Genomic DNA, 20,000 nt, shown 5'->3' with positions numbered 1-20,000 from the left:
CCATCACTTAAGGGCCATGTCACCAGCAGGGCCTGTGGGTTGTGACAACTCTGTCTTACACACAAGATAAGGACTCAGTCCCTCTCAACGGTAGCCTTGATAAAGAAGTATTGCTTTTAGGCTGTTTACAGGTACACTCTTTGGAAGAGGCAGTTTGTTACTCCAGGTGGTGCGATACCATCAATGCACACAAGGCCACGTCACTCCAACAAGTGATACATGCACAAGACATGATTTGCTGGGCCACAACATGAGGCTTTGTGGAGGACTTAGATACCTCCCAGCACATGGGCAAATGTCACCTGAAAGAAAATGCTGAAGTGGAGGCAGCATGTCAAAGCTCAGGAGTGCCAAGGGCTCTTGAGTGCTGCAGTTGTTTTGAGACAGGAAGCCCTTTCCATGGGAGTGGGTGTTTTCAAGACCAAGCCCTTTAGGGCTTATGGCATGGTTTATGGGGCTTTAAACCCCCAAAGTGGATATGCTGCCCTGTAAAACTGTTTGCTCCCAGGGTGGTTCATGGCCAAGCAGTGATCAGTGTCTTTATTTACTGTCTTAGAATTCTACATATTTATGCAGCTAAAGGTATGAGGGCGCATACATTGGCAGCTGCAGAGCGTATGAAACTGCTGCGAAGACTCGATGCCAAAGAACACAGAGGAAAGGTAATACAGACTGCTTTCTCCTGCAAACGGTGTTTGAGATGTGCATGGGCTTTGTGTGACTGAGGGTAATCGATGCCCTGAAAAATCCAGCTCTGTCTGTTACTACAGAGCAAGCCTGGGGCATTGATACACCTTGCCCAGGTGCCTCTGGAAGGATCCTCAAATTAGGTGGGATGAGAAGGAGCTTTTTCTCTTTTCAGCCCATGATTCATAAAGTGATCTAAGGCAACACTTGTCTCAGAAAATATGTGTATGTTGGCAGTAGTCTCTGAGTCTCCTTATTTTATGATAGTATCTGCTTCTAGACTCTCACATTTTATCTCCTGTGCTACTGTTTTCAGACTCCTCTGCTGGTGGCTGTCACTGCCAGACAGGCAGCTATTGTCTATGATTTGATCCAGACAGGAGCAGATGTCAATGCTGTAGACAACAAAGGGCAGTCAGCTTTACATCTTGCTGCAACATATGGGTATGCCCAAGTTCTTCAGGTAGGAAAACTTTTATGGTTTTAATTGCTAGTGATAAAAACCTCCAATAAAGTCTCAATATTGGTGTCTTTAAATTCCTGGGAGTCAAGATATCAGTAAGCAATGAAGACTGACCAAAGTCTCCTTTTCCATTGTGTTAGGAATTGACTTCCCAGGTTATTTCTGTTTTAAAACTATACTTGCAGCTAACATCAGCCTCACGTGACAGAGGAAATGGCTTTAGCATATCTGTAGAGTAATAATACATCCTTTCTGCAGTTCATAGCTCCAAATCTGCTGATGGCAGACCAGTCAAGAGAGAACTTGCTCTAGCTTGAGCCCCTAGTGCCGTACTGATGCCTGCACTGGAGGGGATTCACCAGAGGCTGCAGGCAGCTGTGGGGCGTGAGGGAGTAATAACGCCAATGTGAAAGCACCTCCCTGATGTCAGTGTCATCCAGGTGGGAGAAATGAATTGTACCCAGACCCAAGCCAGCTGAAGAGAGAGCACATGTGACCCTGTAGGCACAGCCAGCAGAAGCACAGCCTTCAAAATGAGACACAGTTTTCAGATTTTATGCAAAACCTAGATCCGCCAAGAAGATTTTCCAAGGCACGAGAGAAACTAAACACTCCTGTACGGCCAGAATCTACTAGAGATTTCATGACTGACATGACCACATCTTTACTTCCTTATTGCTTCACAGTTTGTTCTGTAGACAGAACCTACACCTAAGTTGTGTGCCAGCCAGACGCTGAAGATCCCTGAGGAGCAAATTAGCATATTAGAAAGGGCATTGTGGGAATTTTTGGAAGGGATTATCTAGCAGAGATAAGCATACTAAAATCTGTCTTAAATGCTTAGCTACTGGCCATAAAATGGGATTAATAAAGTGTGCCTTCGTGTCAGGACTGAGTATAGGCAGCTTGGGTACAGAGTTTCCTTGAAGCAGCATGGCTGCTGCTGAGTTTAGCCAAGGGCAGAGCACAGGGGTGTGAGGGTAGGGGATGTGTCAGTGCATGTGCCAGGGGGTACCTGGCATTGCGGCATCATTACCTCTGGCTCGCACGTGCCCTGCCCTGGGGTAAGTCATGACCATTCAGTTAATGTGTAACGTTGGGAGTTCTTTGGAAAACAGGTGTTTCATTCAGTAGGGAAAAAGTGTTTTACATCCAGATGATTCCAACAAAGCCTCCCACGGTGCCTTGTTGTGGTTTGTGGTTTGGTGGTTTTTTTTGTTTTGTTTAGGGTTTTTTCCCTTGATGTGAAGAGGGAAAATGCACATAGATGGGATCAAAGCCATGAAATGGTTTACAGTTTGTTTATTTATTTTAACTGACTTTTTTCTAGTGGATTAAACATCTAATCTCTTATCATCAGACAGCTCAGAGGTACTTGTCAATATTTGATCTGTATGTTTTATATTATTGTTATGAAAAGAGAGTACAAGTCTTAACCGCTTTGGATAACCTTTCAGCAGAAAGTTTCTGTGCTGCACCTTGTCTAGCTGGACAAGGTTCTGGATGAGTTACTGCACTGCAGAAATTCTCAGCCAAGACACTGGAATGTGAAGAACTTGCTTAATTCAATCAAGAACAAAAAATGCATTATCTGTAATGATATAGACAAAGAGCTACTTGGCTGTATCACACTGAAACAATCATTTTCTCAAGTTAGGGATTTTTAAAATCCTTACTGTCTGCTAAATCCAAGCAATGCTTATCTCCAGACCACTGTTTCGTGCCATGCAACCAGTTGTGGTTTTAACCTGTCACACTGCTGCACATCTGCCTGTTAAAAAGAAAAAGTAAATACATCCAGTCTGAGAATTTCCAGTGTCAGCAAACTGGTAGGTAATAAAGATTGGCTGTACATGTCAAGGAGAGATTCTTATTTATCCTTGCCAAGAGTAACTCAGAATACATATGAGTTGGAGTTCCTGGTGTTTTTCCTTAGTGCAGGATGAAAGCGAAGAGGCCAGCACTCTTGAGCTTGGCACAGTGACTTGATTTTACTGTTCTGAACTGAGAATCTAATAAGGCACTGTACTGAAGTGGCGTTTAGGAAGCTAGAAAATGTGATCATCTTGTGTAACCCGGAACGTGCCTGTTAGAAAATGGAATCACAGCACTGAAATCTAGTGTCAAGTAAGGACTTAGTCTGTAGTTAAATGATAATTCTGATTGATTGTTTGTTATTAAGTTTTGTTAGTTTTGACTGATTTGGGCTTGGACAGTATCCTGCTGAGACATTTTCCATTTCTCTTTTGCTTCTAGGTTATACTGTCACTGGGTTTACCTCTTGATTTAGAAATGAAGGATTTTGAAGGTAAAACCCTTCATGCAAATATTTTATAGTGGTATTAAAAACTGTCTTGGCTATTTTATTGACTGATGCTCACTGGTGGTGTTCTAGGAGGCCTGAGTATCCTCAGAAACTGCCTGAGGGAGAGTCATTGCTGTGCTCTCCAACGCCACAGAATTCAATGGTGTCGATGTTTCAGTGGTGATTCGGTGCACGATTGAAACTGAGCACATGCCCCATAAAGTGTCTGTACAGCCCATATGATATCTTTGAAACCAGAGGAGGGCTCGTTCCTTAACAACACACATGCAGACATGCGTATGCTCCTTCCCTGCCAGCCCTTGCTTCCTCTCTGTACATCAATATCTTTGTTGGGACTGTTGTTGTTTTCCTCCTGTCCTTCGTTTTCCAGGCCATACCCCACTCCATTGTGCCGTTCTGGCCCACAACGCCCTGCTCCGGGAGCGGAGTTGCCAGACATTGACAGAGGAGCAGCAGAAAGACCTTCAGCAGCAGAGCAAAGAGCTGGAGTCTTGTATCGAACTCCTGGTGCAGACAGGAGCTTCCATCTACAGCCGGGTAACGGATGCTGCTCAGTTATCAGTTTGCTGCTTGTGTGGTGATTCTTCCCTGCCCTGCCTGCTGCTTGCACTATGCTCAGACTGCAGAACTGGAGAAGGAGTGAACTGCTGACAGAAGGGTGAAGCACCATCCGCTTTCAAGTGACTGGTAGCAGTTAGCTGCCGCATTTTGGAGTTACTTTCTTGCAGTGTGAAGCAAACACTGGACAGTAAGAGGTCCACCGAAGCCAAGGAGGTGCTCCGCGTTAGCTGCAGAGCTGATGGGTTTATACAACATCTTCAGGTTGTTCTGCAGAATGTTTCTGAATTGTTTTTTCTGTTCTTAAATAGGATGTGAAGAGCAACAAGACAGTTCTTCATTACACAGTCCAGGATGGGAACGTCACCCTACTCAGATACTTCTTGGAGCTGAATGCTTTCAAGTCCAAGGACTTTGTCAACACCAAGGTGAGACATGGCCATTGAGACCCTGTTTTGGCATTCTGTACAACCCTGCTTACTGAGCTGACATTTTGCTAATAATGGTTCTTCTTGGAGGCACAGCCATTCCTACATTGTATAAAGCAAGCTAGAAACATTCCCAATGCTGCTGTTGTGTCACCCACCCCCTTGTTGCCCCATATTTCACCTCTGAGCAGATACCAAGCAGTGACACTATCTTGCAGATGTATCAGTTTCACCCATGCTCCTAAGCAAAAATCCTGACATTCTTGTGCCTTAGCTGAGATATTGTTCTCCACAATCAGCCAGAGGTTTGGCTTTTGACTAGCTGCCCCCTCTCAGCAGCCCCACAGGAGCACCTGCTGCAGGAGGGCACCCTTGAGCAAGAAAGGACAGAGGGAGGGGAGGACAAGGCTAGGGCTCCCTGTTTTGAGAAGACCAGTGCACTGGCTTTTCATTTCAACGCTTTCAGTCTCTTAGCCTTGCTTGTACTCCCTGGAGCATCCACATGCTTGTGTCCATCAGAAAGAGATTGGATGGTTTTTTTATCAATTCAGTTGTTCACTTAGGAAGCAGACATGGGCAGCTTCAGGTTTTTTTTTTTCCCCTACACCTTTCTGTTGGGCTGCAGGAAATGTGTTTTGTTTTGTGTATGTGGGGAATAGAGTTTCTGTCGTTCTGTACAGTGAGGGGCTTTACGCTGCCTTTACACTACATTCTTTCTGTATCTTTTAAGATATATTGGGCAGGTGCTAGCTTGTCCATAGGAGTCTGCTGTTGTCTCTTGATCAAAATCCTGTGAAAGCTTCCTAGTGTGATAGGATCACTTGGAGTGGATTGTAAACTGGTTGGAGGAAAGAAATCAGAGAGTTGTGGTCAATGGGACAGAGTCTAGTTGGAGGCCTGTATCTAGTGGAGTCCCTCAGGGGTTGGTACTGAGACCAGCACTATTCAATATATTTATCAATGCCCTGAAGGAGGGAATAGAGTGTACCATCAGCAAGTTTGCTGGTGACACAGAACTGGGAGGAGTGGCTGACCCACCAGCAGGCTGTGCTGCCATTCAGCAAGACCTGAACAGGCTGGAGAGCTGGGCAGGGAGAAATTTTAAGGGCAAGCATACAGTGTTGCATTTGGGAAAGAACAACCCCAACCAGTATAGGTTGGGGACTGACCTGCTGGAGAGCAGCGCAGGGGAAAGAGACCTGGGGGTGCTGGTGGCCAACAGGATGACCGTGAGCCAGCAACGTGCCCTTGTGGCCAAGAAGGCCAATGGCTTCCTAGGGTGTGGCTGGTAAGTCGAGAAAGGTTCTCCTACCCCTCTACTCTGCCCTGGTGAGGCCACATCTGGAATGTTGTGTCCAGTTCCAGAAGGACAGGGAACTGCTGGAGAGAGTCCAGCGCAGCCACAGAGATGATGAAGGGAGGGGAACATCTCCGTTATGAGGAAAGGCTGAAGGAGCTGGGTCTCTTTAGCTTGGAGAAGAGGAGGCTGAGGGGTGACCTTATTAATATTTATAAATATCTAAAGGGGGAGTGTCAGGAGGATGGAGCCAGGCTCTGCTCAGTGATGTCCAAGGGGCAATGGATACAAGCTGAAACATGGGAAGTTCCACAAAAACATGAGGAAAAATTTTTTCACTGTGCTGGTGCCCGAGCCCTGGCCCAGGCTGCCCAGGGAGGGTGTGGAGTCTCCTGCTCTGGAGACTTTCAAAACCTGCCTGGACGCGTTCCTGTGGGACCTGCTGTAGGTGATCCTGCTCTGGCAGGGGGGCTGGACTAGATGATCTTCTGATGTCCTTTCCAACCCCTGGCATTCTGTCCTTCTGTGCGATTCTGTGAAGTGCTCCTGCAACAAAGATGCAGCTCTTTCCATTTTAATGAGAAGTCCTATAAAGAGCTTGTAACTATCCCTTGACTCTATGTGATGATAAAATTGACAAGGATCTGCTTGTTCAAGGCTTGTAAAAAATGCCTTGTCCAAGAAAAGCTGTTAAGATTTTTCTATTTTTTTCTGTGCTTCAATGTCCCTTATATCTAAGTGGTAAACATGATCTGAAAAATCATATGTATTCCTTTTAACAGCTAGAATAGTATTACACATTGCAATTCACGTCTCACCATTCCAAGTTCATGAGAAATGTATGATTGTTTCTGAGAGAAAACATATACAGCTGCCTAAATGAGACTTCTTGCAGACTAAAAATACTTTGTCTTATGCATTTGTTTATTAGGTTTTTCTCATTTAAAACCGTTACCAGTCATACCTGACTGGGCAGGGCCGCAGATTTCTACACGGTCTGGTGATAGTAGGGCTTTTCTGCAGGAAATTGCAGCGCGCTTCATCCTGCGCCCCCCCGTGGCTTCACGACAAGTTTTGTCTGTCGTTTATGAGCAAATCCCGGGACTGAAAAAGCTGGTGTCTTTCTTTTTTTCAAATAACGACTCGGGTGTATGCTTACACGAGGGTACGATGTAGCAGGGATTTGCAGAGTGATTAGGAATGTTGCTGATACAGGACTATTTGTTAGTTGTACCCAAAACATCAAGACCCCCCAATTTGTAGTGCTTTATCAGAAAGAAAAATCTAAATCCACAAATCTCCTATGTGAGCAGCTATACAGGGGAGAAACAGAGCAGGGATGCTCCCTCACCTCCTGGCAGGTGATTGTGTGAGACTCCTTCAGCTCCCTCAATTTCTAGGACAATTCTGAATAGGTGGCACAGCTTCTCAGGAGGTTTCTCTTTTTTTGTTGTTTTGTTGGATTTTTTTGTTCTCTTCCTTTTCTTCCACTGCATACAGGCACATGGCAACACAGCTTTGCATATGGCAGCTGCGTTGCCTCATGACAAGAACCAGAAAGAGATCATCCAGTTGCTCCTTGACCATGGGGCAGACCCGAGCATCCGCAACTTAGACAATGATCAGCCAATCCACATGGCTTCTTCTGGAAAAGCTGGGGATCAGGTACGTGATCTGCATTTCTGCTGCTTCTTAGCACACCTGTGCACACCACAGCTGTCTGTCCTTACCAGGGGAACAGCGAGGACCAGTCATATGACATGGGTCTGACATTGGGGTTCTCCACTTCAGTACGTTTCTAACTGAGCAGCAGAAAGCAGGCGTTAGCTGGTTCTCCAGATACATCTGGGGAGGTATCAATGTGCACTTCTTTCATCATGGCAGCAAATCTCAAGGGATGATCAGGTTTCATGCCTACAGGTATGAAAAGGCTCCTGGAGCTGGTTGTAGTCTCTGATGCATTTTTACGTGGATGTAGTAACACATACACATGAATATAAGTGTGTGTATGTATGTATGTATTGGAGTGTCTGCATGCACAATTTCAGGCGGTATGTTATGAACTTCTACATTTTTTGTCAGGTTAGGCATCTGCTGAAGAAAGGGAAAGTCGCATCTGCATTCATCTCCTGTCGCCAAAATGCCAGATCCTAGGTTGCCTGCAATTTCTGGAATGGCTTCAACTTCAGCTTGCTGATTGCACAAGACCACTTAGAAAATCTGTGAGGATGGTTAACCAGCACGTCCCTGCTCCTAGAATCCTCAAACCAGGGTGGGATGACTGTTTCTCAACCTGTGGACCACGAGTACCATGTGAGATATCTGAAGATGAGATTTCAAATGGTTGGAAACTTTGTTTTGGTAGCAAAGATTACTGATAAACCTCTACAATTGCTTGCAAGCAAGGAGACAAGCAAGACAAATGGCTCTATCATAAATAAGTGAATGTTTGAAGTACAGCCAACCTTTGATTTGGTGGTAACTGAAACCCATGGTGGTGATGGAACACAAGACGGTGGTTTGTCTGTGAAAGGCTGAGAAATACTGCTCTAAGACATGCTCTAACTGTGCCTCTTGTTAAGTCCTGTACAGAGGTACTGGTTGAAATGCTGAAGCCTTTATGATGTGCAATTACCTCCATTGTTCCTGTTAGCCTGGGAATGCTGGTACCTGAGAGGAGGGAAAAGACTGATTGGAAGAGGGCAAGTCAGCCTGAGGAGTCATCCATGGCTGTATTTCGCCTGTGCAAGCTGACATCTGAACTCAAGAGCTCTCAAGTGAGGGTTCCTGCAAGCTGCTAATACCCAATTTCTTAGCACTTTGTGGAGTAAAGCTGAAGCAGCTGTCCATTGCCACCGTCTCTCATTCCACCCCAAGAAAATAAAACAGATGCTTTGCTTGTAAGAGCAAGTACACGGGGCAGGTTCTCAGCAGTGTGGCTCCTGAGTGCTTCCCAGTGAAGGGGTTCCTTTTTGAGACGTCTGATCCAATCCAAGTCTCCAGCTCTGGAAGCACCTCTGAGTGGGGAGCTGAACCCCCACCTGAGCTACTATCTGTGTAGGACACAGAGGCTTCCTGTAGGTCTTCAACAGCTTTTAGGCATGGACAGGGTAGAAAACGTTTGAGCCACGTGGGCTCGTACACAGCAGGGTCAGAGTGCAATGTGGTAAGGTCACTCTTATTCCCATCTTATCTAAGGGGTGTTTTAATACAGATTCTTCTTATTCTTTCTGTGAAATGATTTGTGAATTGCTGTGCAATCAGCTGGCAACGGTGTCTCTGCCAGGTCAACAGGGCTGAAGGTAGATGCCTGAAGGGAGGGCAAGCCATGTTTTGACAACCCTTTCACAGAGAGTGTCTCCTCTTCGGTACACATTCTGAATTATAGTTCGCTGATTTCTCAATGTTGCACAAGTTATTTTTTCTAACAGGACTGAACAACAAGATGAAGGGCAGATATCTTAAATCACTGCAGTAACTTCCTTGGTCCCCCACTGACTAACTCAATGGGATGGGGTTTTCTAAAGCACTTGTCAGTCTCACAGACCTGGACTGTTTAAACAACTGTTTAACCGACTTAAAAGCTCTTAAGAAATGCAGAGATCTCAACTTTCTCAGCCCTCCTCTCTGCTGTTTTGCTATTGCTTCTCACTACCTCATGTCTACAAAACTGTCATCATTGGCTGACAAGAAAACAGACGTGTATTTGCATGTGTTTGCATAAATTTGCATGTACCTGGGCATAGGCCAGCAGAAGCATGTGCTTTCTTACTTTCAAGGGATGTTATAACAAGCCTTGAGTTGAGTGATAACTGCATTGGTGAGTTAGCTCTGTGTGTCAAGGAAAAGTGGCCAACAAAATATCCATTTCTTGAACTTGCTAGCAACAAAACTGTAAAACTGTGACTACTGTGTGGCATGTGATGCATTAGGGAAAATTAAAAAAGCTTTTTGCCATTTAGAAATGTCGTGAGATGACCGAAGTCCTTTTGCAGCAAGTGAAAAAATACATGAGCTGTTTTCTAGAGTGGCTTATCTCTTTATTGTTTCATCTTCCTCCTGTCGGATGTTTAATACAGAGCAGTGCCATCAGTGATTTATAGTCTGTAAACATCACCGTCTCCAGAATATCAGGGAAAGTATCGGTCTGGGGAGGAGTGGATGTGGCTTCATTCAAAGCGTCGTGCTGGCAGCCTGTGCTGCTCAGAATTGATAGATGAGATCTGTAGGGGTAAGAACCCATGACTGGTCCAGGAAGGATTCGTTCTCTCAACAGGCACATCTGTGTTGAGCTTCCCAAAGCTCATACGTGAGGGGCTGGCTCTGAAGCCAACCACAGTCAACAAGGTGTTCGTATTGCCTTTGGACTGGATCCACGAGACAGTTGGAGGCTCCAGCTTCGCCATGCATGTAAAGCACCTTTCTGTTTCCCTTGTCAGGCCAGCCAGTTCCTGGCCTGTGTATCAAGAAAATCCCTTTCAGGGCACAAAGGTGGCCTGAATGTTAAGTTTTCTATGCTGGGGCGAATTCCGTTTGTTTGAGCAGGATCTTAGTTCACAGTCAACCCCTCGATTTTTTATGACTGTTTCAGTGGAAATGTACTTTTTATAACCATAGCAGTACTGGCAGTGTGTGATACCCTGTTGTTTGCACAGTTTATCTCTTCCTACGTGTGGCTTTGCAAAAGTTGTTAATAACAAAGGCTTGTTATCACCAAACAAATCCTCTGAAGTGGAACCATAGAAAGTTGTCAGTAGGTTGGCAAGGAAAACTTTTTGATCAAATACTCTGTGCAACTGGTAAAGAATCTGAAAAGAAGAACCTTTTATTTTCTCTGTAACTGCAGGTTACTGATGGAGTTATTCCTGGCTTTCATAAGAATTGGGTGATCCTAGCTTTTGTGTAAACACATGTTTATGTGGGCTGGCAGAACTTCACCTGGCAGGGACTGAAGAAATGCCAGCATTTCAGTAGTGCTGTGCCAGCTCTGCTGGAGACATGACCCGAGCTACTTTCCTTTAACTCCTCTTTATAGTTTTTTTCTTTTTCCAGGGGGAGGAGGGGGAAAGAATTTGTTCCTCAGAGCCAGAAACACACAATCCACCTTTGAATAGTCGTCCTCTGTTGGTTTTTTTTTTCCCCCTTTCTTGTGTCAACAAGACATCGTTGTGTCAACAGTCAGCAAGCTTTAACTTGCACTGCGTGTGTCACCTGGAGCTATTGACAGGGAATTGAGGCTGCCTATGTCACCTGGAGCTATTGACATGGAGTCGGGGAGTGGCGTCTAAAACATGTTGCCAGTTCCTGGCACGAGGGGTTGCAAAACAACTGGAGAAAGTTCATCAGAGAATAGGAAGAGACTGCAAGGGATGAAACTGTCAGATTCCAGAGAGCTCAGTGCATAGAAACGTTTTGTTGGAAATATCCTTGTCACAGCAGAGCAATTGATAATTTCAGAGCAGCTGGTACCATGCAGCAGGAGGCCACCAGCTGCTAAACACTGGCTGTCTTTAAGAACACACTCTTAGGGTCCGTACCTTAGGACCTCATCTGCCTGCAAGCCCTGAAGTGTGGAAGCTCGATGGTGAGACCAGGCCAGCCCTTACAAAGACTACCCCGACTGCAGGAGTGCTTTTTTTGGCTGGGTCTGGCAGCATCCAAGGAGCAGGAATAAGAATGGGATGTAGGATGGTTTGCTCACACTGCCATTCCTCAGTAGTCATGACGAAACAGCAGCCATGGGTTCGGTGATGGGCGCAACCTCTGCACGGCACAGACTTTGCACAGAGCGGTCCTCTTTGGAAAGAGAAACCACTTATAACTGTAAGAAAACTGTAAGAAACCACTTACAGCTGTACAGATCTGTGCCACAACGTGCTGACAAATGTGCAATCTGCTGATAAGGTATTAGATTTAGGTATCTGCCTCGTGCGGAGGCAAGAGGTCTGTTGTTAGACTGTAACACATGACTTTCTTGCTGGCATTGTTGTGTCGCTGCGATACCATGAACCCTGTAAGATATGTTAATTCAAGTGCTATCCTTGTTGGATGCTTGCCTACCGTTTTCACATGTGTTTTCTTTTGCAGTAGAAGAGCCTCATGTTGGCTCTGTTAAGCTCAGGCCAGCGTTGCCAACCCACGGGGAGGATGTGGTCACCCCATTTCCACTAGAAGCCTCAAATACCTTGCCTCAGCGTTATCTTCTTGTGGCTCTTTCATGTTGGTGATAACGGGCCGTGACATGTAGCTGAAGTTGTGCTCACTCCTCGAGCAGTGGACAGGAGGAGCCAGCACTGAGCAAGCTGTGGAGCAAATGAAGTGTAACCCTCCAGTGTCCTGAGGTAACACTCAGGCTGAAGCACCTGCAAGCACTAACAATGACACCTAATTAAGAGTGTCTCTACACAGGGGTAATCACACCTTGAACTGCATCGAAGATAGAGCTATTAACTCCTGTTTATAAGCTTTCTGTGCCCAAATGCGTTTATCTCTTGGGCTATCTCTGAAATTAATCAGGCAACAACAATCAGGGGAGAGGGGAAGATATTGTTTTAAATTGTCATAGTGTTTTAAAGCAAGTTTTGGAAAAAAAAGCTGCCACCTTAAATAAGGTAAAGGAACTTGATGTTGGAAAAGTACAGTTATTGCTGTGTAGTCTTGTCTAGTATGGCAAAACTTAAATGTCCTGTCCAGGGACTTGGACTGGATATGGGAAAAAAAAAAGCCATTTTTAGTTCACATAGAACATCAAGAGAACCTGGAAGATGCATGGGAGGTAGCAGTTCTGTATTCTGATGAAGGTGGGGATAGAAGGTTGAAATAACTGACAATATATAAATATTTTCAAAAGTCTCATTAAAAAAATGTTAGTTATTGATAGATTTCACAGGGTGAGGAAATACTGGTTGGGGGGTTTTATAGAATGAAGGAAACCTCACCATTTGCCAGCCAGATATGTGTGTCTGTTTTGTCCGTGGTTATATGGGTAATTTCAGCTCTGAGGAGAGGAAAGCTTTTCGGTTAACTGTAGAAGTGTCTGGAGGAGAAGGTCTGAGCCTACAGCTAATTAAACTATGTGTCTGTCCACACAATTGTAGTTATTTTTTTCATTTATGCTGGATTTAATATGGAAAGATGCTTCTTTACAGTCTGGGTGCTCAGCTGAGAAACTGGTGGCTTGGCAGTCTACCAAGGGAATCATTAGATGTGATAACTTTCCCATTATCTACGATTAATAACAATCATTTCTCTTCAGTTGACTGAAAACCTGATATCAACAAACCAAGCTATACAAAAAGCCGCCAAACTACATCACCCTCTTGCTGAAACCCTGCCTTCACAGGGAAGCTGGTGTTGAGCAATATCCAAAGAAGTTTGACACTGGATTCAACCTCTGTGCAGGTCTGAGGGGCCTTTCTGGCACATGACCCATGGGCTAAGCCCTGAGCTTGCGTGGAGAAGAGAGTTTTCCTTTTCTGCAAGAACCACTAGAGGATGTTGTCACATCTGAGATATGTATAGACTTCCTATCTGCTGGAAAGGGTAAAGTGAGACCTTTCATGCTGTTGAGTAACTGCTCCTTGTGTATGTTACTGAGAATCTTTCTTCTCACCTTCGTGAGAACAGAGCCAGGATCCTGCATCATTTCCAGAAGAGAAAAGCACTGAGATTTAGCACATGAAGAATGAACGGGCTTCAGCGTGCATACCAAATTATTTATTTCTACCAAAAAGAGTTGGTTTAATGATGTGTGTTTGGTAAGGCAGCTTAGAATTTCTTTAAAAAACAATGAAAACAGAAAAAAAACAAACCAACAAACCACCACCACCACAACAGAACACCTCTGACCATACAAGACAGGAGAATTAACGTAGTGACAGCGTCATGTAGAAAATGTGTGAGTAGTGAAGAATAAAATGGACTGTGTTAGGCAGCACAACTTTGCATAGTTCATGGGCAATTAATCTGATTTGGATACAGTGGATAGGTAAAACCACAGTCCCCATTAGCTATAGCAGATGTCACAGTTCCTATCCCTTCTGAAGAAGTCCTCGGCCATGGCCAGCGGTGGTAGGTAGTCCATGCAGTCTGTGCTGGGGCAGGGGAAGTACTGCGGGACCCTGTTGTCCGTGTGCTGGGAGCCACAGGCTGTGCAGCAGCAGGCAGAGGTGCTGTATGGGGAGAGGGTATGGCAGGACCCCCCCCCCGCAGCTTAGCCGCAAGTCTTGGTGTCCAGAGCAGAGGGTGGGCTGTGGGTCAGCGGGGTGAAAGGAGATAGCTGAGGAGAAGAGCAGCTATAGTTCAGTGGGCTGGACAGATCAGCTGAGCTGGGTGATCCAGCAGCCTAGAGTTTGAGAAAAGACAAGACAAATCAGGATGTTTCAGGGTGTCATTTGGGGAAATGTGGACAGCAGCCAGAATTTCCACCCTCTTGCTAAGGAGGTTCTCATTACCCGGGGTTTGGTCCTTGGAGTCCTAAACTCAAGAGGCTGTTCCTGTGACATTAGTGTTAATAGGGAGTTTCTCTGTGAGTTTAGATATGCACTATCAGGAACTGGAATATTCTTTGCGGAAAATCTACAGGACCTGTAGAAGGAGCTATTCTGCAGCTTCTGTATAAGTTTGGCTGGGCCTCCCAGTCCCCTGCTTCCGAAGGGAAGCCATGCAGAAGTCCACCCAAGCAGCGTTCATTGCTGTGGCTGTACCCCATGCCCCTAAAAACAGCCACGTTTCAAATCAGATTGCTGCTGTTCTGCCCCAGGATGTGAACTCCTTCCCCATCTTCCCTCGGAGTGCACCTGTGGCTGCTGCCCTGGGACAGAAAGCTTACCAGGCCCTGGTTAAAGCAGATTGGGACGGACTGAAAGGTGTCTGAGGAGTAGTGCGAGGACGTCTGGAAAGCACTGAAGGCTGGGTCTAAGGGCGCATCTGTCTGAAGACAAGAGTCTACCAGCTGCTCCAAATAGCTAGGACTTTCTTCGCAGGAGAGGCAATTCGAAAACTGCCATGATGGACAAAAGTTGGGAACAGAAGAGATGGGTTCTGCATCAAAAGGTGCTAGGAGAGAAGGTAAACAGACAGTAGCAGATTATTCAGTATCTGTCTTCACAAAGGGCAGGTGTTGCCTGAGGTCAGGTTTCAGTACTTCCAAATGTTCAGTAGCCCTATGGATTTAGACAAGGAAAAAGGTCCTTCAAGTTCCGGGTGAATTTTCTAGGGAAGCAGACACCAGGAGGAAGATGCTCAAAAGCATGCAAATAACTTGAGGAACTCCAGTCCTTCAAGATCATCAGCCCAACCTTTGTCCCAGCCCTATCAACACCACTAACCCATGTCCTTCAACGCAACATCTACCCTTCTCTTAAACACCTCCAGGGATGGCGACTCAGCCGCCTCCCTGGGCAGCCTGTTCCAATATCTGACACCCCTTTCAGTATAGAAATTCTTCCTAATATCCAACCTGAACCTCCCCTGACACAACTGAAGGCCATTTCCCCTCGTCCTATCACTCGCCACTAGGGAGAACAACTCCAACTGCAGCCTCTCTACAACCTCCTTTCAGGTAGTTGTAGAGAGCGATAAGGTCTCCCCTCAGTCTCCTCTTCTCCAGGATAAACAGCCCCAGAACCCTCAGCCATTCCTCATATGACGTATGTTCCAAACCCTTTACCAGCTTGGTAGCCCATGTCTGTACCCTCTCCAGCACCTCAGTGTCCCTCTGGTAGTGAGTGGCCCAAAACTGGACACAGTGCTTGAGGTGCAGCCTCACCAAGGCTGCGTACAGGGAAGTAAGAAACACCCAAAATACATAAACACATGGAGACTTTCCAGCCTGAAAAAGCTTTGGCAGCTCTCACATTTCTTTATCACCATAAGCAAATTGATTATTTGCTTATATTGATGATTTGTTTCCTTGTCCATACAATGTATATATTCACACTTGCCAAATCTTTCAGGTCTTGCTGCTTTGGCTGAAAAATAATCACAGGAACTGTGAGCCCAGAGTTCCACTCCCCCCACCCCTTCCCCCTTTCCTTGGATATTCACATACAGGAGGAAGAAACTCTGTGTTGCTGAAAACCTGACACTCCTCTCACTTGTACTGATGCTGCCAGGAAACTGAGAGCAGCCGACTCTGCTGGAGCTCAGCAAAGTGCTCCAGCGTGGTCTGACCCTCTAGCTCCAGTCGGGCACCCGAACTGCTCCCTGGAGGAGAAGATGCCAGCGGGGCTATTCCCTAGGGGATGAGCATCTCTTTCTTGCACAAATGAGAGCATGTGAGCCTGCTCCTGCACAAGGTGACACAGAGCCTGCCTGCTGGCTTCACATTCTCATCTGCATTTCACGGGCTCCTTGCAGGTGCTGATTGGCTGCATTGCCGATTACCTGGTAGTGCCTGCCTCAGCTAAGGGCTGCGGGAAAAACTGGCCAGGGGGTGGGAAGAGACGTGGATGGGCTTTGTACCAACCTGGGTGAGGAGGAGACACGGGCTCCGAAAACTGGATGCTGCTGCTGCCCCAAGAAACCTGACGGAAGAGAAGGGAAGAAAAGGAATTGTAGGTACTGTAACAGAGGGAAGCATTCCACTGCATGCTGAGGTAAGTCAGGATTTCACTTCAACCTATTTATGTAAACCTTATTTATCTCACGGCTGTGACACAGAAAACTTCCCTAGCATTGACAGAACAGATTAACGTGTAGAGCTTGATCTTCCCTGAGCCTGTAATGGCACTGGAAGACTACAACAGCCTGATGTAAAGCCCCCAGTAAAGCACCTTGCTAGCGTGCTCCTCCTCCTGCATTATTGCTGTTAATTCAGCAGAGATGTGGCTGACTTTGAAACTAACCATGAAATCCACAGTGGAGGGATCCCAAAGGATTCGTAGGAATGAATATGCTTGAGAATCAGTAATTAACAAATTGTAGCCATAACCCTTGAAACATGACCAAAGACAGGTATCCCCATGTCTGCGCATCAGACTGAGTAACTCTGCTTGGTGCCCATGTAGTTTTAGAACCAGCTCTAACATTGCTTCCCAGTCCAACACAGCTATGTGACTCCATGAAAATGAAGAGTCTCATTTTCTAAGGGATGGTGAAAGCTGAAGCAGGCAGATCAATCTGTTCTAGGAACCTGACCTGCTGGCAGTGAGAAATCCACCCCAAAAACAACAGGAGTGTTGATGCTGCTTATTTGGGATGAGGATTTTACTCTGCAAATACAAACACTATATTTTTTCCTCAGTTTTAATTCATATGGACTTCCATTTAATTTTGTTTATTCAAAATGCTTTCGAGTTAGTGGCTCATTTCCCTAGCAACAGCTTCCTATCACATCCCCAGACATTTAATTAATTAAATAGTGGCTATTCCGGGCTGAAAGATCCTTCTCTTTGGCTGCAGACGTGTAACATGACAGACAGAGCCATACCACCAGCAGATATTTTCAGGCTCAGCTTTTTTCAGCGCATGGAGGCAGCCAATCCTGCCAGCCCTAACCTCTAGGGCTTCTCCAGGACAACAACATGTACCTTTTGCAGATCACAAAGGTAACTTCCTGCACTGCCACTTTTCACTTTTTCCTGCGTGGGCAAAACAAGCGCTGTGTAAACTTGCAGTGAGCAGCAAAAACCAGTTCCACACAGCCCTGCGATGCCTGGCTGCGATGAAGAGTTTGCCTCCTCTTGGGCTGGAGGGGAGGGGTGACCCAGCATTTCCAAAGGCCAGCAGGTTTATGCGTTGTTCTCTGCCTGCGGCTTGCGGGCTGATCACCTTTTTGTGCAATCAGCTGCAGTGAGGTACAGGAGGTGGGAGATGAAATCTGAAAACCATCCAAAGCTGCAGTGTCACGAACCAGGAAGAAGTAATGATTTACCAACCTCTTTATGCAAATCCCTGGAGTGACTGGAGCTAGAGGGCTCCTACAAAGACTGGAAGTGTGAGTGAGAGAGAGTAATTCTGTGGGTACATGCACGCAGAGATCTCCATCCCCTTCTTTAGAAGGGATTGGGCCAGTAGCTGCCCAAGTGGTACTGAAAAATGTCGGAGACCTGAATTCAGTCAAGCTTGCTTGAATATTATGCTAAAGAGCCCTAATGGAGCAGGATGGAGCCCTGCTGAAGGGGTCTTGGCCCATGCCTTGTTTTTTCCTTTACGCTAGGCAAAATTTGGGGCTGTTGGTAAGTCCCAGATTCCTGAACTCTCTCCACTGGCCAGGAGCTGCTGGAGGCACTGTACCTCTGGTGCCTTGATTTCCTGCAAGATCTAACTGGACAAGAGAAAGCCTCCAGAGGCAGGAGGGTGGTTGAAAGCAGCTTCCTGGAGGGCTGAGACTTGTGGAAAAGGGGAAGGTCAAGGGAGCTTTAGCATGACAGAGCTTTGCAGTGGTTGGTCCTCAAAGCTGTACAAGTCAGCCTGAAGGCGTACCCTGGGCACATGCTCCACCTGATGCTGACAGAAGAGTTTGGGGCATGCTTCAGCCCAGCCTGGCCACATTTAAAACAGGGGGCAGTGATCACAGCCTGCCTTGTTCATGCAGCATAATGGTACTGGAGTTGCTGTGATTACTATAAGTTGGACTGAAATTTATCCATGTGGGCCTTTAATCCCACTGAGCTGCATTTCTGGAGCACCTGCTCTGCTTTCGCCCTGCGCAAATGGCTCACGCCATCACCTGTTCAGATCACTGCTGCCATTACCCTGGCTCAATGTCCATCTATCCCAACCTACTACACTCAGATTTCGGCAGTCTCCTCGGCCCAGGGATTATAGTCTTGGCAAAAAAAGGATTAAGACAGAAGAGACAAAGCAGATTTTTACTTACTGCTGCACCAGTTGCTGCTTGTTGTGCTCTTCTCTGCTGTAATAACTCCTTAACTGTAATCTTTACTCTAACACCTTGGTACACCTTGGGCTTTCCTGAAAGAATTTGTGGAAAAACACTTTACAAGACGGGAGATTTACAGAGCACACAGCAAGTCCAGCATGTTTTCAGGCATGCTCTCCACACAGTTCACTTAGAGTTATCTTGGTTAACTGGTCACTGTTAAATAATCACAGTTTACAGCCCTCTTTAACACCTGCTATTCAAGCTTGAGACAACCCGGCATTTATGAAAAAATTGGCATTGATTATATTTAGTAATGATATATGTTTTATTCTTTTCTATCTCCTTCTTCCCTCCACCTCCTCCAGGTGTCCTAATACCAAACTCCATCTGGTGCTGCTGTTGAATTTATTTACATTCCTGTAATATTTGCCACTCTTGGGACCTGAAAATAAGTGTGGGAAGCACTTTGTCTGGCAGATGAAGACTGGGAACAAAAGAATGGAAATATGTGGGTAGTTATTTAGAGGGCTAAACAAAACACAAATAAAATTACTACTTTCATTAATCACTTCTTGCAAAGCCTAGATTATATCTTTATTTTGTTCATCCTGTACAATTCCCATTTGTTTCAAACAAGCATTTAGGATATCTTTAATCCAGCCAAAGCAACCATCAGTCACTACTTGTTGAGCAATTTTTAGTACAGGAAATGGTAAAGAATTTACCTATGCCAAAAAATCACCCTCACTTGCTGTACTCACGGTAAAATACTTAAAGCCTCTGGTTGTTCTGTTTCTGTCCTAACTTTCTGCTGTTGTTTTCATCTGGTTGCAGGTCCTACAAACACTAGCATCACCTCATCCTGCAGTCAGCTGCTCCTCAGCAGAGGTGGCTGGTTGCAGGTTCCCTGTTCTATTGCTGCTGCATGCAGCAAGAAGACAGTGCTGGATTTGTAGGTTCTGCCCACATATCCCAGAAATCCCACACCGTAGGCACTGTCCTTTTCTGCTATAACATCTCCCCATTACTAATGCTGTACCACATCCCCAGCCCTCCTGTTGCCCGCCCAGTGCACTGGTTGAGGCTGTAACAGGCATACAGGTCCTTACAGAAAGGTGGCAGGCTGAGCTGAGGAAGCAGCTCAGATTATTCATCTCGTATTTTTATGTTTTGTTTTTATTCAACAAACTGAAGATGGGGAAAATGAGAGGAAGAAAGGGTTTAATTTAATGAGAACACCCTATTACCAGGCCTCCATATAGCCAGGGAGGGCCCTGGGCCAGCATCCCCTTCTGCAAGTCTGGGTTCGTGCTGCACACAGCCTCTTAGCTCTGTTCTGCACAAGCAGCTGGCTGGACTGGGCTATGGAAAACTGAAAGACAAACTATCCAGTGAGGTATAGACACATCTGT

General features: G+C 45.8%; 2 protein-coding genes across 2 annotated transcripts; one reads left to right on the top strand and one right to left on the bottom strand.

The window, feature by feature from the left end:
- The first annotated feature begins 478 nt into the window (after positions 1-478).
- NFKBID (nuclear factor of kappa light polypeptide gene enhancer in B-cells inhibitor, delta) lies at positions 479-7,913 on the top strand. Its single transcript, XM_009875445.1, is given in 8 exon segments — positions 479-517; positions 519-662; positions 1,004-1,150; positions 3,407-3,458; positions 3,847-4,013; positions 4,346-4,462; positions 7,260-7,424; positions 7,842-7,913. Coding segments are annotated over 8 exon segments (903 nt in total).
- Positions 7,914-13,764: 5,851 nt separating this feature from the next.
- Positions 13,765-18,700, bottom strand: COLCA2 (colorectal cancer associated 2; the record flags this gene model as incomplete). The annotated part of the gene is made up of 4 exons (XM_009875447.1): positions 13,765-13,893; positions 14,590-14,816; positions 16,228-16,285; positions 18,583-18,700. Coding segments are annotated over 4 exons (532 nt in total), but the record flags the coding sequence as incomplete, so codon positions are not given.
- Positions 18,701-20,000: the final 1,300 nt, after the last annotated feature.

The sequence above is a fragment of the Apaloderma vittatum genome, unplaced genomic scaffold, assembly GCF_000703405.1.
Source record: "Apaloderma vittatum isolate BGI_N311 unplaced genomic scaffold, ASM70340v1 scaffold3018, whole genome shotgun sequence".
NCBI lineage: Eukaryota > Metazoa > Chordata > Aves > Trogoniformes > Trogonidae > Apaloderma > Apaloderma vittatum.
Note: the sequence above shows the minus strand (reverse complement) of the source record. Positions and strands in the feature narration are given on the sequence as shown.